Here is a 24,246-nt window from a genome sequence, read left to right as displayed (position 1 = left end):
CTCCAGCCACTGACTGCTTGACTTGGGCTGTGAATGACAGTGGAATGGCTGGAGTCTCCTGGCATCCAGAGCTAGGGAGGGTGACCCAGAACTGACCCTCACAAACGGGGCTGGGTGCGGGTGTGCCAACACGTTCACCACAGGGTGGTGGTGGTCATGTGCTCACGCCTCTTGGCCCTTGTCAACTGCTTCCTCTGTCGGGCCCTAAAGTTGGGAGTCGGAGACAGTATCTCAGGCTGGCTAGGGCTTGCCCTGTGTCTTGGGCACCTCATTGCTTTGGCCTGTGCCCTCCCCCATCTCTGCCCTCCCAGCAGTTAGTATGGGGAAGCCCATCTTAGTTCCTGTGAGCCGGTTGTCTCGAAAGCCAAGGATGAGTGTCTGGTCTCTGCTCTGACAGTGGGGTTTGAGGCCTCTCCCTGCCCAATCTGGTGCCTGCCCCACGATGTGCCAGACACTGGACGCCCTCCTCCTTCCCTTCATTGCCTCTTTCTTTCCTTTGGGTTGCTCAGCCCTGTACTGTATCCAGCACCACAGAAACCTCAGTGTTTGTCCTCTGCTGGGTTTGGGGGCACAAGGAAGCCTTGGGAGTGTGGGGAAAGGCTGTTCTTATCTAGAGTTTACTCCCGGGCCAGGGGGCTGCCATCCTCTCCCTGATCCTCCCCACAGACACCCCACAAAGAGGAAGCCCCTTTTGGGTGGGGAGGTGAGGACGTCATCTCAACACAGGCTGGGGTTGGGGGGGCTTTTTTCTTCCTTTTTTTCTTCCCCTTTTTTTTTTTTTGTAACATGTTCGGAGTTAATGTTGCAAAGAGTAGTTTACATCTTCACTTTCTGAAGACACTTGAATTTAGGACCGATGTATCTGTGACAAGCACCATCCTCCATGGGGATCCAAGATCGGAGACACAAAGCAACAGCCTGCCCAAATCCTTCTGTTCATCCTGTACCCTTCCAAGATTGGTCCATGCCAACACAGCCTTTGGGCATCGAACATCAGAAGGTCTGTGTACCTCGGCCCTGCTAAGGGGCAGGTTTCTCTCGTGCTCTCCTGAATCTGGGAGTAAAGGCACTACCAGGAGAGAGGGGCTGCCCGACCCTGCCCCAGCCTGGACCCCTTGGGCTCAGATCCAGGTGCAGAGCCCCCTGTGTCAAAGTTGTTAACGTTTTTGTTTTGTTCTGTTGTAGCTCTTTTTTCCCCTTTCCTGATGATTGGTTTTTAAAAAGAAAGTTGCTCAGAAAGCCCTGGCAGTGGGGAGGAGGGGCAAGAAGGACGACTAGCTTATAGGGAGGGTGGTGGTTTTTTGCCAGAAGCCTGGGTAGAGCCGTCTGGATCGCCTGGTGCCTCCTGAGCGGGGCCCCAGGTCTCTCCTGTGTGCGCAGGGCCCGGGATGTGCCCCAGCCCCACCCTCTCCTTCAGCCGTGTTGATAGCAGAGGCAGAGAAGATCAGAGCATACAGCCCATTTCTGATTGGAGAGGAAAACTTGTCACCGGCTTTGCGGAGAAGGTTCCACCTTATGCTCATAGTACGTTATCTTTACCATGTGCTAGGATATCACACTTACAAGGACAAAAAAATGTAAAATACTTGAATGAGCTTGTATTATAACATTAATATTATTGAGAGTATCTGCTTTCCAGGCTGAAGTGATTCATTCATTATTCTAGTCCTGCTTTAGTCGTTTGTAATTTGTGGTAATTATGCTTTTCTTTTTAATACAAAAAAAATGTATAAAAATAAAAACTTGGAAAGGCAAAAGCCTGGCTGGTCTCCCATGAGGGGTGCAGCTGTTGGGTGTGTGGGGTGGAGCCTGGTTCGCCTTCCCACCGCAGATGCAGAGGAGCCTGCGCTCGGGATGTGCACGTGAGACCTCTGCGGGGCTCTGCCACTGTGCTGTCGGGGAGTCTGCCCAGGGCAGGGGCTCCCGACACAGCTCCTACGGCTGCTGGTGCTTCCAGGTGGTTCCTCGGAGATACGGAGAACTTCTGCCAGCCTTGAATTCATGTCCGCCTCGTGTCTCAAGTGAGATGGGGGAGCTGTAGGCAGTGCCACAGCCCAGAGCGACACCATTCCAGCGGCTGGAATTCCAGGACTTCGGGCACTGGCTGTGGCTTGGCATGGTGTCAGGGCACAGCCAGGAAGATACAAGTTGCTGTGACTCCTCACTGGACAGACTTCCCTGCGGGGTATAAAGGAGGGACCAACACTCTGGCCCTGTGGAATCCAGGTCGGCCACCGAGCCCTGAGGATTGATGCCGGGGAAGGAAGGATGAGCGCTCCCACCGGGACCGGCCCCTGAGCCGCTGGTGCCTCTCCCTGGCCCGTGAGGCCAGGTGCCAGCCGTGATAACAGTCTGAATGCCGGCCTGGCCTTGGGGTGTCATTACAAAACTGAACATGAGCCTTGTTTACTCATTCCCTGACAGCTGTTTGTCTCCTGGGCCTGGCACTTGAGCGTCCCATCTGAAATGGTTTTCCAGACAATTCCACCTTGTGTCAGGTGAACAGGAACTTTAAGAGCACCGATGGCCCTCAGGGGCCAAAGGTGAGGCTAGGAGACAGTGGGCAGGGCTTCTGCAGGCCGCTCTGGGAAGAGGAAGACATTCACTCCTTCCACGGCTTGCTGGGAATACTCTGAAAGAAGCCACAGAGTGTTTCCTTGTGCTGCTGTGGCGCACAGACACCATGTGGTCGTGATGCCGGAACGACTCACGTAGGGAGACAAAAACCCAAGTATCCACTGCAAAGGAGACCGGTTTGTTTTCCATCCTTTCTCCATTCACATTCACATTCTCTGCTGCCAGTGTTGAGACCTCGACCTTTCCTTGAGGCTATTTGGTAACCAGTGTCGGGGCCAGGCCCCGCGACCTGCCTAAGAAAAAGGGTGAGAGAACGAGGCCCCTCGCCCCTCTGCGCCCCAGCAGTACCTCCAGGTCTACAGATGTTAAAAGGAGAGACCGCCATTCTTCCTCTTCCTCCACACTCCTCATTCCCGACCCTCGCTCAGTGCACTGAAGAGGGACCGTTTTCCAACTGTTTGTTTATTCTTAGGACAGGTTGTGGGTGCAGGTCAGCAGCTATGAGCACGTCCGGCACTGGTGCACCAGGAGCTGTGCTCAAGCGAAGGGCATGCGGTCCCAGGGAGGGGGCTGGGCCCACCCAGGCCCGAGGAGGACGCTGCCTGCTAAGCGCCTGGTTGGCCTCTTGGGCAGGTCCTCTGGGGAGATAGGGCCCGTGGCAGGAGGTCGTCCTCTTTGATAGCTCTGCCTGGAGATGTGGCCCTATCAGATGTTAAAGTATTTTATAAAACTACAGCGGGTGGTTTTCTGGACAGAGGAGAACTGAATGTTCAGGAGAATATCAGACTTTGGAAACTATAATGGTGGTCTTGCAAATCAGAGTGTCTTCACGTTGATACTGGGAGCCACAGGGTTCCTGGCAATGTCAGAAGCAGCTGAGCGAACCCAGGGTGGGGACTGCTTCCACCTGGGCAGCTCTGTGGTTCTGTGGTAGACAATAAGGTCTCATTGGAAAAGGCATTACTGCTAAAGTCATCCTGTAAAAATGGTGCTGGAACAACTGGTTCATCGTTTGAGGGGGAAATAAGGATTTTACCCTCTGTTCAGCCGTGTATTTCTTGCTCTAGTGGAGGAAGAGGGTTCTAGCTCCTTTGGTCCTGGTTCAGAGGGCCTAATAAGGGGCCTCAGTTGGGTGTCCCCAAAGGTCAGCAACTCTGACCCTACCCTCTGTGGCTAAAAGGGGGCCCCAGCTGAGCGGGGCCACAGGGTTTGGCCTTTGGTTTCCGCCTGTGGCTGAAGGTATTGAGATTTGGTCTGTGCCTCTTTTTGGTATCTCAGTTGTAATCACAGGAGGGGCTCCCGTGATTGGTATTTTCAGAGAGGGGTGATGTCCAGTTGCAGTGGGGCAGAGCTGAAGTGGGGTCTTTATCACGCTGCGTGTCTGTGCGTGTGCATGCATGTGCGTGTGTGTGTTGGGAAGCAGTGGGGACTCGATCCCAGAACCGTTGCCAGGGTGTCCTGGCCCCGGCCTGAGTACAGAATGAGAGAAACTTTTGGGGACCGGAAGGGGCAAAGCAGTATCTCCTGGTTCTCCCACCCCCTGGCATCAGGAGCTATGGCTGGAGCCACACGGCCTCCTGCCACCTTTGTCATTCTCTGTCTTGGCAGGGCTACCAAGGAGTCATCTGGTGTCCCTCTCCCCTTCCACAGCAGAGGACCAGGGGGACCCCCCGGGAGCCCTCTCAAAGTGGCTTCTTCCCTCTTACTGGTCTCCATTCCGGGGAGCTATATTTTTTTTTGTTACGCCAATCCCTGGTCCCCTTTGGGATGATAGGGGTAGTTGGGGGAGCCCTGGTCCCCTCCTTGGGCCTGCTTTTCCAGGAAGCTGACCTCCCCCCTGTCCTTGTGGTTTGTCATCAGAGTGCGTGGCTGAAGGAGCAAGTTGGTAGGTGCGACCAGGAGGCCTCAGGCCACCTTAGCAGACCGTGCAGAGGGCACGGCTAGGATGGCACTCGGGCCGTGTCTTAGTCCATCTTCTTAGGGGGATCAGGGATGCTCTCGGAGAGTGGGGTGAAGCCCAGCAGGATCATGTGTCTCTCGTAGGCCTTGGTCTGCTTAAACACAGTGTCAGTCCCGTGGAGGTGGTCCAGCACCCCCAGCACCCCATAGCACTGGTTGAACCTGGAGGAGAGAGGAGGGTGCTGGAGGCGGGCGAGCTCACGTTCATTTCACCTGTGCCAGCCTCACACACATTTCTGAGCCCTCCTATCCCACACCCATCCCCACCATGCTGCCCACCTGCTTCCGGTTAACCCAGGCGGTGGTGCACATATTCCTGGGGCCATTCCAGACTGAAAAGCTATGCTCTTCCTTTGGAAAGCTCTCTGTGATTTCGACGCACACAAGTCAGAACCTGGGGCAAAGCCAGCTTGTTCAGGTAGGTTCTGGGACCACCTCCATCAGAATCCCCTGGAACGCTTAACTAAATGCAGATGCCAAGGCCTGCTCCCCCAGATGCTTTGATTCAGTGTATTTGGAGTGGAACCCAAGAGGCTGCATTTGAGGAAAGCATCTCAGGTGATTCTGGTGCAGGAGTTTCCACGAGCCTGGAGGCTTTCAGAGCGTGTACAGCTTCTGTTGAATTGCCTGCGGGAATTCTATGCATGTATGCATCTTCCTGGTAGTGCCCATGGCTTACACTAGATCCTCAAAGGGTCCAGGACCTAAATGCAGGTTAAAGACCCATAGTGGCAGGAAGATCCAATGTCAGACAGAAAGAGAATGGCAAGGTGATCTGGGTCCCAGGATGGTCACCTTTGTCCCCACCTGCAGACCTCTCCCTCCACTAGACCCACATTTGAACTGAGACACCGGTGTCTGCTGTCAGGAGTTCTAGGAGTCAACGTGGGGGCTACTGCCCAGAGACCCACAGTGGGGAGGGTTTCCTTACTTGAGATGGTGGTAGTCATGGAATTCAGGTGAAGGCAAGAAGGGTAGGTGGTAGCCACAGTGGGAGATGATGGTGATGATGAGGACCAAAGAAAACCAAATGGTGATGGAGGACAAGTGGGATCCCATGACGATTGGACCCACCATCGCCGGCAGCATGTTGGAGACCTGCAAGGAGAGGGCTGTTCGAAGAGGGGCCCGAGGGGATGGAGGGGACGCAGGTGGGTGTCCGGGAAGACTTCTTGACCCCAGATCTGGGGAAGCTGAATGAGTTTCTGGGACTGGATTTGCTGGACTCCTTCAGACATGAAACTTAGGGCAAGTTATTAACTGTTTGAAGCTCAACTTCCTCATTAGCAAAATGAGGATTTAAACGGTTGTTGGGAGGATTAAATGAGATAACTTATGCTGAGCATGTAGCATCGCCCGGCATATGCCAACCACAAATGGTAGCCGTTGAATGGGCAGAAGAAAGAACCAGTGTGATCCCGCTCTGTGCAGGAGACTACCTTAGGGAACGGGGTCGCCCGCTGCCCTTTCCTCTGGGGGAGCCGAGCTCCACTCACCACATGCTCAATAGGATGTGCGTAGAGGGAGATCACGCCAATGGGAGCTGTCCACTCGTGGTGTTTCTTGTGGATTTTCTTGTAGAGTTTTGGGTGGTGAAGGAGGCTGGGAAGAGAGTTAACAGTTGATAAATCGGCCAACCTCCCTCTCCCCCTGCCCCACCAGAACACGAGAAACCAAAGGTAGGAGCTGGGGTTATATCCACGGAGCAAAGTTTCACATCCAGTGAAAACACACCGGATTGGTGCTCCGACAGCCCTGCCTTGTGAGTTCTGGTGACGCCTCTCTCTACCTCAGTTGTATGAGCTATAAAATAGGGAGGATGGCTAGAAAGGATTCAATGAAGGGGATGAATGGGAACCTGCCCTGCCACACACAGGAACGGAGATCCCGGACCCTTGTCGGTGGTCGCACATTGTCAGCTGTGGAGCGAAGAGTTGTCTTCGTGTTAGCTAGTTAGCGGGGGGCTCTTGATGCCAGGTGCTGTTGGTCGCACCCCGACAACTCCGAGGAGGCCAGGTTTCACCCCCGTTGGTGGGTGAACCTGGGAGAGTGAGGAGCTGGCTGTGCTCAGAAAGGAAAGCGCTCACCGGTGTGCATAGTAGAACAGCACTTCCTCAGTCAGCGTGAAGACTGCCAGCTCCAGGAGGAACCAGTGGAAGGTGGGTAGCTCTCGGCGGCAGGGGTCGCCCCCCAACTTGAGGATGGGATAGAGCCAGACCATCATGGGGAAAGAGATGACAAACTGGTTGAAGAGAACCATGTGGATAGACTGGCGTAGTTTCATGGGGTCCACCTGCCCGGGGAGGGGGGGAAGAAGGAAGAAAGGAGGTGGATGAGAGTGTGGGAAGTAGGTCTTTCCCTTCTAGAAACCAGGATCCTCTGTGAGCAGCTCTCGGGAGGCCCTCGCTCGGGGCTGGATGCTAGGAGTGATGACTGCCTGTAGCCAGCAACCCCTGAGTGCTGCCCAGCCCAGGGATGGAACCGCCTGGTAATGCCCTGCCTTTGGAAACTCCCCTCCCCCGGCCTTAGTTTCTGCCTGAAGCTGCCTGCTCCTTCCTGCTTCTGCAGCTTCCACCACTGTCCTCCCCATTTCTCTGGCCAGGCCCAACCCCACGTACTCCCGACAGGCATCTTGGGGAGCCTCCAGGGTGCTTGGAGAAGGCTCCCAGCCTCATTCCTTCTTCAGCCTTTTGGTCCCTGCTCGTCCAGAGAGCCTTGACCAGGATCAGGTGCAGAGATCAGGGTCGCCTGCCTCCTCGTGTGGTCCAGCCTCCCTGGATGGGAGCCAGGGAGCTGCTATCTGGCCTCTTGTCCCACTTGCTGTGAGCATGTCTTGCTGGTTTTCAGCGTGGGGCTGTCAGGATGAGGGGCTGCCTGCGCATTCTCCCCAGAGCGCTGTGGAGAGCTGGCCTCACGTGCTCACATCCCTTTGAGCCTCAAGACTACAGCCAGCGTTTCCTTGGGAACCAGTGACCCCTGACCCTTCCATTTGTCAGAGCCCTGGAGCTCCTGGGAATAGCCCCATCTCCACAGGGCACTTGCTGGTCCCGATGAACTGGTTTGGCATTCTCAAAGGGGATTCCCTCCTGAGAACTGTCTGCAAGCTGGAGGGTTTCTGCTCCAAGGTGCGGCCGGGTTCAGCGTGGTCCTCATACTTCAGGCCTGCCTGTTCTTCTGCCTTTTCCATGTCCTGCATGTATTGATGGACCAGAATTCATCCCATGGTGAAGCCAGGTCTGGGCAGCCTTGGTTTGAGAGCACCACAGAGGAAGCCGTACACCTCTTCTAGCAGCCTTGACCAGGAGGTGGGTGTGACATGTGATTATTCACTCAGCTGATATTGAGCGCCCTCTATGTTTCAGGCAGTGTTCTATGTGCTGGGAAGGAAGCAGTGAACAAAAAGATTCCTGCCCTCACTGAGTTTATACTCATCGTTTTAAGTAGAATGGTCAGGGCAGGCTTCATTGAGATGGTGAGATGTGAACAAAGATGAGGGAAACAGGTATCTGGGGGAAGTGTCTTCTGGCAAAGGGAAGAGCTGGTGAAAAGGCTCCACGATAGGCCACACTCCTGGCGTACTTGGCCGGAGAGGAGTGAGGTGTGAGGTGGGGAGAAGTGGGAGGGGAGGTCAGAGAGGCAGGGAGGAGCCAGTGCGTACAGGGCCCCGTAGGCCACTTTGAGGACCTTGGCTTTTATTCCAAGAGAAGCGAGGGTCATCCCAAGGTTGTGAGCGGAGAAGTGACAGGATCTTACAGGGTTACTCTGGCTGCTGTGCTGGGAACAGACAATAGGAGACCAAGAATACAAACGGGAAGACTGGAAGTGCTAAAGTACGCATTTAAGAGGATGGTGGCGATGGAGGTGGTGGGAAAGGGCTGGATCCTGGATCCATTTGGAAATTGCGCCAATAGGGTTTCCTGATAGATTGGATGTGGTGTACGAGGGAAAGACAGTCGTCAGGGGTGACTCCAAGGCCTCTGGACTGGGGAGGCTGTGGGTATCAAAGGCTTTGGGGGCTGGGAGAGCAGGAATTCTCCTTGGGTCATGTTGCATTGGAGATGTCAGGGAGGCATTTGGATGTTTAGTCCTGCATCGGGAGAGAGTTCTGAGCTCGAGAGGTAAATTGTCGAGCTGTTGGCGTTCAGGCGGTTATTTAAAGTCATGACGCTGAGGGGATGAGGACAGAGAAGACGACGAGGCTGTGCCCCGGGCGTCAGCGTAAAGAGGGTGGGGAGGTTAGTCTGGGGAGGACCCAGAAAGGAGGCTGTGAAGGGGTGAGTGGCGAGCTGTGAGGACACAGTGGGGCCTTGGCAGCCGGTATAAGAAGCTACGACAGGATGCGACATGAACAACTTGTGGAGACAGCCCTGGTAGGTCTAATGAGACAAGCCTGCGACAGGAGCACTGGTGACCTTGCCCAGGACAATCGTGGTGGGGCGATGGAGGTGCAGGCCTGATGCGAGGAGGTTTCTAGAGGAGGTGAGAGGATTGTTTTGTGATTATTTTAGGAGGTGCAGGCTGAAGTATTTAGAGTTTTGTGGTGTCTGAACTTAGCTTCAAATGATGAAGCAAAAAATTATAGATGCATAGATATTTATAGTTTTATATACAGAAAAAGCACATATTGTAAAATGTTTAAGACAAGACTGCAGAATCTAGGTGGTATATAAATGAGTGTTCAGGGTACTACTACCTTTTCCACTTCTGTATATGTGTTTTCAACTTTTCATAATTCTGAAATTTTGGGAAAAGACAGTGGACAGGGAGAAATCAGAAACTGTATAGACAACCCTTTAAAGAGCTTTGCTGCAAAGGGGACCAAAAATATGAGTGGGAGTGAGTATGGGAGATGGACGCAAGGTTTTTGGTTTTGGTTTGGTTTTAAGCTGGGCAAAATTATAGCAGGTTTGTAATAAGCCAGAGGGTAAAATCCAGAAGAGGAAGGAAAAAAAAGGACAAGAGAAAGAGAAGGAAGAATTGCTGGAGCAACTTGCTGGAGTAAACAAGAGGTGCTGGGTGTAGCGTGCAGACAGTGGAGGAACGGGCTGGAGTAGGACCAGGGACAGGCCACGGGCTGCAGCAGGTGGGCAGTCAGAGCGTGTGCACAAGTGCTGCCCCCAGGCTGCGGTGGTGCACGGCTGTGGGAGCTGTCTTCTGCTTGAAGGCAAGGCCACCCTCTGGGAGGAGGTGACGCGCAGAGGTGTTGAGGATCTGAGGAGGGAGGAGAGGCGTGAACTAGCCAACCAGTCCGGGAGAGTGGGAGGGTAACCAGAGCCGGGCGGCGGGGGTGGCTGGTGGTGTCCTATGAATGCCGTTGCGTTCAGGTCCCACTCGATGACCTGTTTCTGATGTCTTAGGTCAGGGGTCAGACCTTCTTGGAATGGGCCGAAGACGAAATGGCATCTGGGGCTTCCTTCTTACTTGTGTGACTACCTGAGGGTGCACACAGTGTAGGAGCAGATGAGACGAGCTTTCCAAGAACAGTCTAACCTTGAACTAGTCAGTGCACCTTTTCTGAACCTCAGCTTCTGCCAAATGCCACGAGACCTTCCCTGTGTGGCCCTCCATTCATGGTAGACTGTGAAGTTTATTGCGCTAGGTGATTCTCTTGAGAGCTGATGTGGCCTAGTGGTTCAGGGCACAAGCCCTGGTGTCACAAAACTTGAGTGTGAATCATGGTTCTAAGCCATGTCACATTTCAGAGCCTCTGTTTTCTCTTCTGAACGATGAAGATGTTTACCGTACTTGGCCTTGAAGACGTACGCATTCAGTCAGTGGTGCCTGGTAAGGAGACCTCCGTGGTCTGACAGGTGAAACATTCTCAAGGAACAAGCCCTGCTTTTAACCCTTTGGCTCTGGTCCCTGCCTGCTGAGCTGGACATGGAGGAGGCCCCTGCCGTCTCAAGTGAGGGGAACTGTGAGCCAGGCCAGTAGCTCTGGTTCAGGAAGGGACGGTCCTGAAAGCCTGGATCAAGGGCACTATTTCTCAGCCACTCTGCTTTCTAGAGTGCTGGCCTGGGTAGAATTCCCTGAGAGCTGAGGTGACTCACCCAGGCACCTGGACAGATAATTAAAAATGATCGTCTGGGCTTCCCTGGTGGCGCAGTGGTTAAGAATCTGCCTGCCGATGTAGGGGACACAGGTTCGAGCCGTGGTCCGGGAAGATCCCACATACCACGGAGCAACTAAGCCCGTGTGCCACAACTACTGAGCCTGAGCTCTAGAGCCCATGAGCCACAACTACTGAGCCCACGTGCCACAACTAGAGCCTGCAGCCCGTGCTCCGCAACCAGAGAAGCCACTGCAACGAGAAGCTGGCGCACCGCAACGCAGAGTAGCCCCCGCTCGCCACAACTAGAGAAAGCCCGCGCACAGCAACGGAGACCCAACGCAGCCAAAAATAGAAACAAATAAATAAGTAAATTTATAAAAAAAAAAAAAAAAAAGAAAATGATTGTCTTGTCTGGGAAGGAAGCCAGGATGTGGTTTTGGTGGAGCTGGGGTAAAAAAATCTGGGTTTAACCATCAGCTTCTTCCTTGTTGTGTAAGAAAAGGCTTCTGAGGTTGTCAGAGCGCTAAGCAGGCAAGCCGGGCTCGGGGAGCAGTGAACGGTGGGGCTCAATTCCCCGGCCTGTGTCCATCCAAGATACGTGCTTGGCTTCTTCTCTCCTTCGGGGCCAAGAGTTCCTTGTCAGCAAGGTCCAGGCCTTGTTTACCATGGATGACCTACGTACTATTGGTGGTACTGAATAATCAGGAAGGAGGACCTGCTTAAAAAACAGCCACCACCGACACATTCACAATTAATATGATAGTGGGGTTATGCGTTGTTTCAGCAGCTGTGTCCCTCTCTCACGAGGGCAGCTGTTATCCGTGTTTTCAGCATCTAGTTATTGCTGTCCCTTCTCCCATGGATAGGTGGAGACCTACCTGACGTATCTGGGACTCGGTCCAGTGCTGGGCTGAGACCCTCATTTCTGTTCCTAAAACGCTGACCATAGTGCCGTAGGCCAGCACAGGCAGGTAGAGAGCCAGGCCTGGGAGTCAGAAGGTTAGTCTTGACTGACATTAGTCTTGGCTGGCTGGCTAATGTCATATCATTTCCTCTCTCTAATCTTCTAACCTGGGGGAGCCTTGTACAGAACCACTTGGCTCCCACTGGCCCCGGTCTCTCCTGGGCCAGCCAGCAGAATTTGGAGAATGTGACTTTAGCCCCTGCTTTCTGTGCCTTGACCAGGAGAAGCTGCAGCAACACTTACAGGGTCATTCTTGCCGACCTGAATTCGGTAGCGGGAGATGAAGTTAGGCTTTCCAGTTGTGTCAACCACCAGTAGAAGTCCACTGACGGTCCAGAAGAGCAGAACGGGCACCTGGGTGGCACCTGAGGTTGGGAAGAAGAAGGAAACGTCAGGACAACTTCAGGAGCTGGCGGCGCACGTATTCCCCGAACACATGCTTGGTGGTAACTGAGGCTGCGTCGTAGGCAGGCCCTTGCCAGGGCCTTGGTGTCTGGGTGCTCGGGGCTGGGGGCCTGCCTTCAGTCTTGGGGCGACAAACCAGCTGTGGGGACTGGGATGGGTCACTTAAGGAGTGTCTCTATTTCTTTTCTTAGCTGTAGAACGGGGACAACAACCTTCTAGGCGGTTGGAGAAAAAAACAACACAAAACTATGGTAAGATGTATGACACACTCCAAACAGAAATGAATTTTGGTTGACATTTGGGTGTCTGTGCCCACTGAGCCCTTTAAGAATAGCCAAGGAAGGGAGAAGCAGAGGAGGAGTTTGGTATGGTACAGCTCACCACGGGCACTTGGGGTTCCCCAATCCCCATGACCTTATGATGACATGAGCAGGGGTACTTCAGGCGTCCAGTGAGCATTTTCCAAAGTGGAAAACCTACCTCTCAAGGGGCTCCTTGGTTAAAACAGTCTTCACACCCTACCTTCTTGGAGAGTCAGGGTCCAGACAAGTGTGGTCACAGCTCTGAGAATTCCTGTTTGACTTTGTTAAATTCAACCTTTCTCAGGCTTTTCTTTACCCAGCACTCTGTCTTCTCAGAACATCTGAGAATAGACTGGCCATTCGTCCCTGTCTGCCCAGGACAATTTCAGTATGTATCCATCATATCCATCATGATTAATAACCCCTCCCTTATTCTCACAAATGTCCCATTTCGATGATAAGTGGTATGGTCTCCCCACCCATTAACCTCCGATAGAACTGATGTGCTGCAGGGTATTTTAGAAAATACTGATCAACACAAATTTAGATAGAGCTTTTTGCCCCACATCCCACTTTTCCGTGAAGTCATCCCAAGTATTTCTGTTCTCCTCCTGTGAACAAATAAGCACTTTGTCCACCCCAGTTGGCAGTCATTCAAGTGACGTTGTAGTGTTACCTAACTCTTGTACTCTTTAACTTTATTTTTCCTTGATTTGCCACCTCCTCTAATTTCAATATTCCAAGGAGCAAGGGTGTTTAACTTAATTCTCTGTCTCTGCATTCTTCCTCCAGTACCCTTGCTCCATCAATCACTGTGCCATGTGGTAGTTGATACCTGAAAAATACTTGGCTAGCACTGTGAGGAAATGGGATTGGCTCAGACAGCCTCAGGGCAGTTTGGCAGTATCTGAAGTGAGGAAAAGATCAGAGTGACAGACTAAGACAGAGACAGAGAGACAAAGACAGAAAGAGGGGAAGAAAGAAAAGACATACACACACTCGTGCACATAAATGCCCATCTCAGCAATTGAATAAAAAGCACAGTAGAACATTTAAGTAATCTAAATGTCCCAGATCTTAGTTCCCTGACCAGGGATTGAATCCAGGCCACGGCAGTGAAAGCACGGAGTCCTAACCACTCGAATTCCCAGAGAATGGACTAAATTGATTAGAATATTTCCACACAATGGAATAGACAGGACAGTTTACAATATTGAGCAAATCTATATAAGTTGATATGGAAAGATGTCCATAATCAATTCAATGAAAAAAGTTTAAAAAAAATAGATGTCGGGACTTCTCTGGTGGCTCAGTGGTTAAGAATACACCTGTCAATGCAGGGGACACGGGTTCGAGCCCTGGTCTGGGAAGATCCCACATGCCAAGGAGCAGCCAAGCCCGTGAGCCACAACTACTGAGCCTGCACTTTAGAGCCCGCATGCCACAACTCCTGAAGCTCGAGCACCTAGAGCCTGTGCTCCGCAACAAGAGAAGCCACCGCGACGAGAAGCCTGCACCAGCGCAATGAAGACTAGCCCCCTCTCTCTGCAACTAGAGAAAACCTGTGTGCAGCAACGAAGATCCAAAAAAAGCAGCCAAAAATAAATAAATTTAAAAAAGTAGTAGACGTCTTTTAAATTTAACCAAATATGCAGTATACTAACAGTGCTTATTTCGTGGATATGAGAGGCAGGTGATTTTTCACCTTCTTTATGCTTATTTGAATTGTGTGATTTTTATTTTTAACAGTGAGCATGTATTTACTTTTATCCTCAGAAAAAAAAAATTTTTTTTTTAAAAAAAAAAAAAAAAAAAAAGTTAGGTTGGTGGTTGCCTAGCGGGCCACCCTTCGAGGTGCCTGCCTACGTGTCAGTCCAAGGGCTCCTGGAGGAATATACCGAATGAAAATCACAAGAGGTGATCTTGAACTGTCTTCCAGTTCTAACATTTCAAATGGCAAATATTTTTTCTCTCTGGTATTTGCTTATCCCTGAGGTGATAGGTGGTTTTCCAGTCATCGTAACAGAAACATATAAAATGTTTTCCCACCACTCTCCCCATGTATATTTGCAAATCTGCATGGTTCTTTTCAACGAGTGCTTAAGGTTCCATTAACCTGTCATGTTTAATATTCAGCCCATTTTCGGAGTTCTCTTCCTAGAAGAAAACAATCATCAGAAACATTTTATTTCTATGTTTGCTTTGTGACAACTGACACTTTTTTAATCTCCCATTCTAGACTGTGACAGAGTGTTTTTGGTTGAGGTTTGTTTGTTTTGTAGTTATTAATTTTCTTCCAGTCAAACGGTGACATAGTTTTTTAACAGGGTAGACATTTTACCTTAATACTTTATCTTAAATATCTCTATATCCTACAAATGAGTTTGGCACAGAATAACTTAATAGATATTACGTGAGTGAATGAATGTATGACGGAGGACAGTCACTATTGACTGTCATAAATACCTATGTTAAAATAGGTTTTTTCTTCTACTATGTTTTGAGCTTGCTTTCAGGCTTTGGCATTGTCAGTAAATACATTTTGAGTGAACACTTGCTGTCAAGGCCCAAGAGCTAGCTAGATTGCACCAGGTCCAAGGACACAGCCTCACATGAGACAGAACAGCCCTTTGGACCTGACATCTAGAAGCAGGATTACTGCTCTCACAAGCATTCGTTTTCACACAAACTATTTCTCTTTTTATTTTTCTATTTGGGGGGATGGAGGAAGTGTCTCAGCTTCTTTTCTTAGATATCCTTAAACATCCATTCCAGATTAACCCCCAAATTTAGCACTCTGGGGTTACCACTGCCTTAAACTTTTAAGTCCTCATTCCTTAGAGTAATAAACTGAGAAGTCCCAAAGTAGAGAACAAAAGAAAAAGAAGCTATAACCATGTACCCAAACCCTAAGTGCTGGTGGTCTGAGAATCTCACCTAGAATGTAGAGGAGCCACTCCTTCCCTTCGAATGTAGACAGCAGCCTCTCCCACTGGGCTTGCCAGAAGTAGCCAGAAGCACCCCAGAATCTCTGAAGATGCCTTGAAAGAAAACTCATTCATGTTTCCGGGTGAAGACCGGTGGGTGGACAGCTGCTAAATCCATGCTCTGCCCATAGACCGCCACCGCACGGCCCCCAGCTCCCGAATTAGAGCTGGCCGAGAAGACTCACCATGTGACTGAGTTCCAGAGGGCCACAAGCAAGAGAAGGCCAGAGCCCAGGATGAAAGCCGTCCTCCTCATGGAGCCCCAGATGTGTCCCTCCTAGGGGAGGACAAGAAAGCGTCAGGTCCCAGCAAGCCTCCTGCCTTCACACGCAGCTCACTGCTGAAGCCCGGCAGGAGTGAAGTGCCATCAGGATCTCAATCGTGCCACCATGGCACATCTGCTGACCTTTTCCCAGCTTCCGTGGAAGGCTCTTCCTTATCAAGAGCTCTCAGGCTGTGTGTGCAGGTGAGTATGAAAGAGCTTAAGGTTGGGGGAGGGAAGAGAGCAAACCTGATCCAGAGAATCTAGCATGCAATTTCATCACCCGGAGAAGGACAGGTGAGCTTTCCAAGAGCCATGGGATTTCATGGCCAGTCTTCTTGTTGAACAGAGATGCAGATTATTTGTACATTGGAATCACCTGGGAGCTTTCAAAAAATCCCAGTATCCGGGTTACTCCCCAGCCCGATTACATAAGAGTCTCTGCCGGGGCAGGGGAGGTGGGGCTGGGCCTCCCTGTCTTTTAAAGGTCCCCAGCTAATTCCAATGGACAGGCGGAGCTGGGATGGCCATCACAGAAGGATCTGCAGAATCCTTGATGAGGCCACAGGGACTTCAACTGTGTTCCTGAGCCAGGCCTGTTTTCCCATGCCCATCACCCTTTTGCCCTTGAAGAAAAGAGTAAATAAACATATTTTCTGACTTGTAATATGTCCTCTGCCTTCCAGAGATATTAGTCTGGGCTACCAGCTGAATGGGACAATGATGGCTTCTAGGGGCAAAGAACAGACCGCTGGCTATCACTGGGCGGTCCTTACATGTTCTCCTCCAAAAGCCTAAAACAGTGGTCATTGCGAGCTCGATAGTCAACCAGCAGGTCCCAGACTTGCGGAAGGAAAACCCTGGCTGCCAGGTGTGTCACCAATTTCTAAAGTACCTTGGGCAGGAATGACAAATGTCCATTACAGCCTATGTTTCTACGCCCAGATGCAGTCTGCTAATATTCTTTCATGGCAGAGGACTGGAGGTGGTGGTCCCTGTAGGTGTGTGCAGTTAGTGAACCAGGTCACATACACTGTTGTAGGGGAAGCTGATCTAATAGGGGGCCAGGTTTTAATCCAGCCTTTGGAGATCTAAAGGAGCAGACCGTTTTGACTGACTCATTCAGAGCAACCTGAATCTGCACTGACTCTTTTCTTCTCTGATTACCCTATCCCACTTTTGATCCGAAGTTAGTAAGTCATTTTCCGTGGCAAGTGAAATGTTTTTAAAGGTCTACTCGGGTCCTGAGGTTTGAAAAATGACCTTCTCTCTCTCTGAGCTCTGAAAATGACCGTCTGTTTCCCTCTCTCTCTCTCTGTCTCCCTCCGTTAAGGGCTGGATCGCCAAGACCACAGAAACTTGTTCTTTTGTACAGGCTGTTCAAAGGTCACCCCCAAATTTGCCAGACAGTTAGTTCATCTTGGGCTTTTGCAATTAGTCCTTTTTTAGGATTCAGAGGACCCTTTTCCTGAGCTTTCCAGATTCACTAGGAATTTTTCATTTGAGTTGAATCAAATCAAGCCAAGTCAAATTTAAAACCTCGATTTCACATGTAAGATTAGATGTGTTTTCAGGGATCGTGGTGTTTTCTCTCTGCAGCAGCCTGAGGGCCAGGTAAATTGACAGGACAAAGGTCTCTGTGAAGGGCAGGGGCATGCAGCACAGAAGTTATCTGGGCTCAACAGCTGGTTCCCACCCCCCAGCCCCCAGCCCCCAGTGGGCCTCTCTTGTCCCCAGAGCAGCTGTAGAAAGGGGTGTTCCAAAGGCCTGAGCCTGGGGCATTCTAAGGGCCAAGAGACCTTGGTGGGACAGCTACGGGGCCCTTCAGCTAACTTCATGCAGGCAAAGGGGCTTGAGTTATAATCAGGCAGCTGGAGTCAAGTGATTCTGCTCAGCTGCTGAAGCGAGCACTTCACTGATGTGTCAGCTATATCCCGAAACTTTGGCGGGGGGTGGGGGGGGGTTGTCAGTTATGCTGCAGGCGCAGATGTGGAAAGGGTCGCTGGCTGCGTTCTCACCGGTTTGGTGGGTGGGGTGCTCGCGTTTACCTGCTTTTGCTTCTCATTGTGTGGCACACTTCCAGCTTCTCCCTTCATCTGGAATGAAAAAGCACAGGTGAGCCTGGATGTCATTTTCACATGCAACCAAGGAAGTAAGGAATAGAGAGAGTCAAGGTGAATGGCCAGCAGTGGTTTTTAATGCCGGCAACTCATTAAAATCACCTGGGAGTTACAAAAAAAAAAAACAAAACAAACACCAAAAAAAAAACCCTGGCGGACAAACTGATTCTAAAATTTACATGGAGAAGCAAATAAGCAAGAATAGCCAGGAATACAGCAGAAGAGTAGAGGAGGGACGGGCACGAGGGATACTAGGTCTAGCAAGTCTTAAAACACATTATAAGGCTTTTTAAAAGACTTAATTATGCTCTTCTCATTTCTTCAAGGTAGTAAAGAGTTGTTCCTGTGAGATAAAAGAATATCAGTGGACTCTTAACCAGGACGTAAAGAGTAGCTCTAACTTGAGTTGGTTCAGTTGTGTATTCTTTGTTATTATTTGTCAGTTTAAAAACAACAACCAAGGTTTTTCTGAAACCAGTCAACAGGTCTATGGCCAAGCAGATGGATAGGAATGGGGTGCGTGAAACTCCTTCTAAAATGCTGTCATACAAGAACTGGCTAGAAGGAGAATAATTAGGAACGCGTTTGAGATCTCCATTTGAAAGTATGACAGGGTAAATCTTTCTGGAAGTCTTAATAAAACCAATATCTAATAAGTGGAGAAATTAAGGCTTGATCATTTTTATTTTCTGATGTGATGTTGCAGAATTTTCCTGGTTATATAAAGATAATGATCAAGTGAAAAATAAAAGTTATTTTAAGGAATCCAAATAGTAGTTATTAGACAACTGAATAAAAATTCTGATGTCAAAAGGTGGTTAACACAGATTAAAAACCAATTGCATCTATACTTAGCAAAATGAAACAAAAAGGATAAAAAATGGCATTGTCCATACTATATGCTGAATGAGATATTTTTGGCCACGTAAACATATTTTTTTTTAGCATCTTTATTGGAGTATAATTGCTTTACAGTGTTGTGTTAGTTTCTGCTGTATAACAAAGTGAATCAGCTGTACATATACATATATCCCCATATCCCCTCCCTCCTGCGTCTCCCTCCCACCCTCCCTATCGCACCCCTCTAGGTGGTTGCAAAGCACGGAGATGATCTCCCTGTGCTATGTGGCTGCTTCCCACTAGCTATCTACTTTACATTTGGTAGTGTATATATGTCCATGCCACTCTCTCACTTCGTCCCAGCTTAACCTTCCCCCTCCCCGTGTCCTCAAGTCCATTCTCTACTTCTGTGTCTTTGTTCCTGTCCTGCCCTTAGGTTCATCAGAACCATTTTTTTTTTAGATTCCATATATGTGTGTTAGCATACGGTATTTGTTTTTCTCTTTCTGACTTACTTCACTCTGTATGACAGACTCTAGGTCCATCCACCTCACTACAAATAACTGAATTTTGTTTCTTTTTATAGCCATGTCAACATATTAAGTGTGCTTTTCCCTGCTTTTATTTTTATGCATCACAAGTCAATGCATACAGAGATAACCTTTTTTGACTTAAAAAATAAAAACTTTTATTCTAAAGATTATACAATACTTTGGTGCTAGAGGTTTTTTTAAAAAATATTTTTAATTTACAGCTGCATTGGGTCTTCGTTGCTGCATGCAGGCTTTCATTGCGGTGACTTCTTTCTTTGTGGAGCACGGGCTCCAGGTGCGTGGGCTTCAGTAGTTGTGGCTCGCAGGCTCCGTAGTTGTGGCGCACGGGCTTAGTTGCTCCGTGGCATGTGGGATCTTCCCAGACCAGGGCTTGAACCCGTGTCCCCTGCATCGGCAGGCGGACTCTCAACCACTGCGCCACCAGGGAAGCCCAAGCAGGCGGATTCTTAACCACTGCGCCACCAGGGAAGCCCGGTACTAGAGTTTTGATCTAAGTTTTGAGGACGATATTCCTATTACTACAAGCTAGTTCTATACTGTCAAAAACATCTACAAAAGTATATCCTCCACACTTGCACACATACCGCACAGAACTATAAAATCTGGCAAGCTAGAAACTTTCTGGAATTTTCCAGTGTATTTTCAAGGTACAGCAAGCCAAAAGAAAGCATTGTAGACAAGTATGCGTGCTGACTCGGGCAGTGTTTCCAACGTAACTTAACTCTAGTGTAACACATTCATATACATATACACCCAGGGAATATTTCAGAAGCATCAGCTCTTTACACCTTACACTTGATCACGGATGTGGGTACGTCTCTGACAGTTCATCCTGTCCTTGTGCCAACACCACCTGACTGACCCTGCGGTGGCTCCATAGTGAGGTCAAGGCCAGTGCCATCTGCTGTTTCTTTTTGTTGTTGTTGCTGTTGGTGTGTTTCTTGAAGAGACATAGCCTCTTGGCTTTGTGGTGTTGTTAGGGTTGAAATGCTATTCATTGTGTCTTCCATTTGTTGCATTTGAACATCCAGTGTTTCAAACCGGTGTTCAAATTGTCCTTCAAGGCAGAAGCCTTTGTCCGTGTTCATACTCCTCAATGTAGCATCCAAAGATCTGACTCCACCTGCCAGACTTGCCTTTGCTTACTGCTACTGCAGTTTGGTCTCCAGCTGCCACAGCATTTACCCTAGGCTTTATTCTCACAAAATTAAGTGCTAGGTTTTTCTTTTTTTTTTTTGGCGGTGTGTGGGCCTCTCACTGTTGTGGCCTCTCCCGTTGCGGAGCACAGGCTCCGGACGCACAGGCCCAGCGGCCGTGGCTCACGGGCCCAGCCGCTCCGCGGCACGTGGGATCCTCCTGGACCAGGGCACGAACCCGCGTCCCCTGCATCGGCAGGCGGACTCCCAACCACTGCGCCACCAGGGAAGCCCAGTGCTAGGTTTTTCTGATGGTTTGTGTCTTTAGAGTGTGTTCTTGTGACTTCTCTGTGCCAATCTGAACGACCTTTTAGATCTTGGCCTTTTTCAGTCTCTTCTTATCACATTTCTTGGCATTTCCATTAAGTGTTTTGCAACAAACTTTGTGTTTCTCCATATTTGAAATAAAGCCATGACTTCTCTGTGAAGGTGACAGCCTGGGACGGTGGCTGGGTTTGGTGGGACGGTGCTTGGGGATTGCACTTACCCTGAGTTGCTGCCCAGCTTGACTTGGTTGACTGTCCCCCTACTTGTCTTACCATAAAGGTATTTTCGTAATAAGTTTATTTATTTATTTTAATTTTGGCTGCGTTAGGTCTTCGTTGCTGCACACAGGCTTTGTCTACTTGTGTCAAGTGGGGGCTACTCTTCGTTGCGGTGCGCAGGCTTCTCATTGTGGTGGCTTCTCTTGTTGCGGAGCACGGGCTCTAGGCACACGGGCTTCAGTAGTTGTGGCACACGGGCTCAGTAGTTGTGGCTCATGGGCTGTAGAGCGCAGGCTCAGTAGTTGTGCCTCAGGGGCTTAGTTGCTCCGTGGCATGTGGGATCTTCCTGGATCAGGGCTCAAACCTGTGTCCCCTGCATTGGCAGGCAGATTCTTAACTACTGCACCACGAGGGAAGTCCCACCATAAAGTTTTTTCTTTTTTTAAAAATTTTTATTTAATTAATTTATTTTTGGCTGCGTTGGGTCTTCGTTGCTGTGCGCAGGCTTCTCTACTTGCTGAGAGCGGGGGCTACTCTTCGTTGAGGTGCGCGGGCTTCTCATTGTAGTAGCTTCTCTTGTTGCAGAGCACGGGCTCTAGGCGCATGGGCTTCAGTAGTTGTGGCACGTGGGCTCAGCAGTTGTGGCTCGTGGGCTCTAGAGCGCAGGCTCAGTAGTTGTGGCGCACAGGCTTAGTTGCTCCGTGGCATGTGAGATCTTCCTGGACCAGGGCTCGAACCCATGTCCCCTGCACTGGCAGGCTGATTCTTAACCACTGCGCCACCAGGGAAGTCCCACCATAAAGTTTTAATAGTTGAAATTGTGTGCTAGCGCATGAGTAGGCAGACATATACAACAGATTAGACAGTCTGCAAATAGACCTTAAAATATACATGGGAATTTAGTATATAATAAAAAGAAATCAATATCAATGGACTCTAAACTGAAAAGATGCTGAACTTCCTCCATAATAAGAGAAATGTGAATTAAAGCTATCATAAGATATTATTTCTCACCTGCCAGCGTGACAAAATTCCAAAAGTTTGGCCACATGCTGTGCTGATGAGACTTTAAAACTGTATTTGTTCTTTTTAAAAACATCTTTACTGATATAAAATTCACATACAATACAATTTACCCATTTAAGTGTACATATATATGGCTTTTAGTATATTCAGAGTTGTGCGTTCATCATCACAGTCAGTTTTAGAATATTTTCATTATCCCAAGAGAACTCCTACACGCTTTAGCCATGAATTTCCCGTCTCCCTATCCTCACCCCCCTCTAGCCCGCGATAATCACTAATCCACTTTCTGTTTCTGTGGAATTGCCTCTTCTGGACATTTCATATTAATGGAATCCTACAATATGTTGTCCTTTGTGGTTGGCTTCTTATACTTAGCATAATGCTTTCAAGGTTCATCCATGTTGTGGTATCTATCAGTACTTCACTCCTTTTTATTGCCATAAACATTCTGTCATATGGATATATCATGTTTTGTTCATCCATGCCTCTGTTGATGGACACTGGGATTGTTGCCACTTTGTGGCTGTTATGAATAATGTTGTGAACAATTTTGCCTAAGTTTTTGTGTAGACACGTTTTTATTTCTCCTGGATATACGCCTAGGAGTGGAATTGCTGGGTCACACAGTAACCGTATTTAACTTTTTGAGGAACGTTAAGTGGTTACACCATTTTACATTCCCAACAGTAGTAATGTATGAGGTTCCAACTTCTCTACATCCTCACCAACACTTATTATTGTCGCTATCGAATAGCGTCATGACCTGGCTGAAGAGGAGCGTTACAATTCATCGTCCTGCCATGTGACAAGGGTGAAGGAACCTAGAGAAAGGAGGCCAGGTGAGTTTCTAGATGGCAGAGCCAGGATCAGGCCCAGCTTCCAATATCTCTAAGGATGTTTTATTCTTTTGTGGATGTTTATACTTGGTTTTATTATTCTAGATGCATTTTTACCAGCTTTGACCTTAGGAAATACAGCTTCCCCTTGACCCTCATTTCTTACAGAATACTTAGGCTGGAAAAGGGAAGAGAGGAATGGTGACATATAAAGTGCCTCCAGGGGTTTGAGAAGTTAGGACAGCAGAGGGAGGTGATAAGCTGCTCACCAGCTCCACTGTGAATCACATCACAGCAGAAGGGAGGCAGTCAGCTCAGAGGGAAAGCCTGTCAGGGAGAAATACCGGGAGGTTTGATTCCCGGTCAGGGAGATAGCATCTGGTTTAAGAAAAGGCACCTGAATGTTTGGTGCAGTGTCAGCCCAGTCTCTACCTGGAGGCAGGAGAATGGATTTCAGCCACACTATAGCCCTCTCAGCCCCACCCCTCCAGGCCTGCTTCTTTGTCACCTCCACTCCCTCCTCCAGCACCCTCTGTTACCTGGCCGGCAGCAGGAGAACCTGCTGTAGCTTGGAGGTGTGGAGCTCTGCCTTGTGCTGACTTCTCAAAAAAAAAAAAAAAAGAAAGAAAAACACACAACAGAAGAGAAGGAATAAAGTGAAGGTGCAGGCATTCACTCCCTGTTCTGACCCAGGAGGGCAGTCAGGATTCCTTTGCTTACCTGCGTGTTAGGGGTGCTCTATAGTCATATTCTGTACTGCCTGAGGCTTCCAGAGGATAACTGCACAAGCGTTTCAGGATGACAAGTCTCAGCCCCAAACTATGGTAAACAGCCCTGCCCCACATTGGGGACAACAGATGTTACTCAGTAACCTGAATTTATAAGGATTCCCAAGAATTCTCCTTTTTAAAAGATGTTTAAAATTGTATTTTGGAGTATAGTTGATTTACAGTGTTGTGTTAGTTTCAGATGTACAGAAAAGTGAACCAGTTACACATACACATACATCCACTCTTTTTTTAGATCTTTTCCCATATAGGCCATTACAGAGTATTGAGTAGAGTTCCCTGTGCTATACAGTAGGTCCTTAAGAATTCTCCTTTAAGTAGTGATTTTCAAAAAAAAAATAGTGATTTTCTCCCTCTTCATTGTGCTGAACAATTCCTATTGGCCCAATTCCCAAGTTTGGCCCACATCCTCAAGATGGATACGGGCCCATTCATGAAGCTACCTTTCACACAGTGGTAGAATTCTGGGATGAAGCAGGGTCATTTTCAATCTGGCGGTTTGCCTTCTGCCTGGAGTCCCAGAAAGCACAGATCTTTAAGTACCTAGTTGTGCTAGGTACTTTGGGGGCTAAGCCTGTAGTGTCTTAATGACAAGGAACCAAATACTAAAGGAAACACCTCAAGTTGGGAACGACTTGGAGATCTTAATATCTGCAAACCATGTGCAGAAAGGTAGACCCTTCACATCACCATGCATTTCCCTCCTCAGTGCTTGTTAGGAAGTGTGAAAGGCTCTGTGGACCCTGTCGAGATATCCATCCTGTTTGGGATGGAAGCTGAGGGGATTTGGGGTTTGTTTCTTTGTTTGCCTGTTTGTTTCTTTAGCTACCAGGACTCTTTTTGCCATGCCACGTCACAGGAACTTCACTTACAAGTCAAAGTCTCATCTAGCT

The 24,246-nt window shown here is 49.2% G+C and overlaps 1 protein-coding gene across 1 annotated transcript in view; it reads right to left on the bottom strand.

Moving 5' to 3' along the window:
* Positions 1-1,578: 1,578 nt before the first annotated feature.
* The window catches only part of FAXDC2 (fatty acid hydroxylase domain containing 2), a 28,147-nt gene continuing 5,479 nt past the window's right edge, over positions 1,579-24,246 (bottom strand). The window contains exons 2-9 of the mRNA XM_024760121.1: positions 17,557-17,604; positions 15,432-15,523; positions 15,197-15,300; positions 11,796-11,917; positions 6,624-6,829; positions 6,033-6,138; positions 5,468-5,634; positions 1,579-4,698 (exon numbers count right to left, since the gene is read on the bottom strand). Coding sequence (XP_024615889.1) covers positions 4,542-4,698; positions 5,468-5,634; positions 6,033-6,138; positions 6,624-6,829; positions 11,796-11,917; positions 15,197-15,300; positions 15,432-15,523; positions 17,557-17,604 — 1,002 coding nt within the window. The 3' untranslated portion in view covers positions 1,579-4,541. The remainder of the gene's footprint in view (positions 4,699-5,467; positions 5,635-6,032; positions 6,139-6,623; positions 6,830-11,795; positions 11,918-15,196; positions 15,301-15,431; positions 15,524-17,556; positions 17,605-24,246) is intronic.

This window comes from Neophocaena asiaeorientalis, unplaced genomic scaffold, assembly GCF_003031525.2.
Source record: "Neophocaena asiaeorientalis asiaeorientalis breed wild unplaced genomic scaffold, Neophocaena_asiaeorientalis_V1.1 scaffold336, whole genome shotgun sequence".
Classification (NCBI taxonomy): domain Eukaryota; kingdom Metazoa; phylum Chordata; class Mammalia; order Artiodactyla; family Phocoenidae; genus Neophocaena; species Neophocaena asiaeorientalis.
Note: the sequence above shows the minus strand (reverse complement) of the source record. Positions and strands in the feature narration are given on the sequence as shown.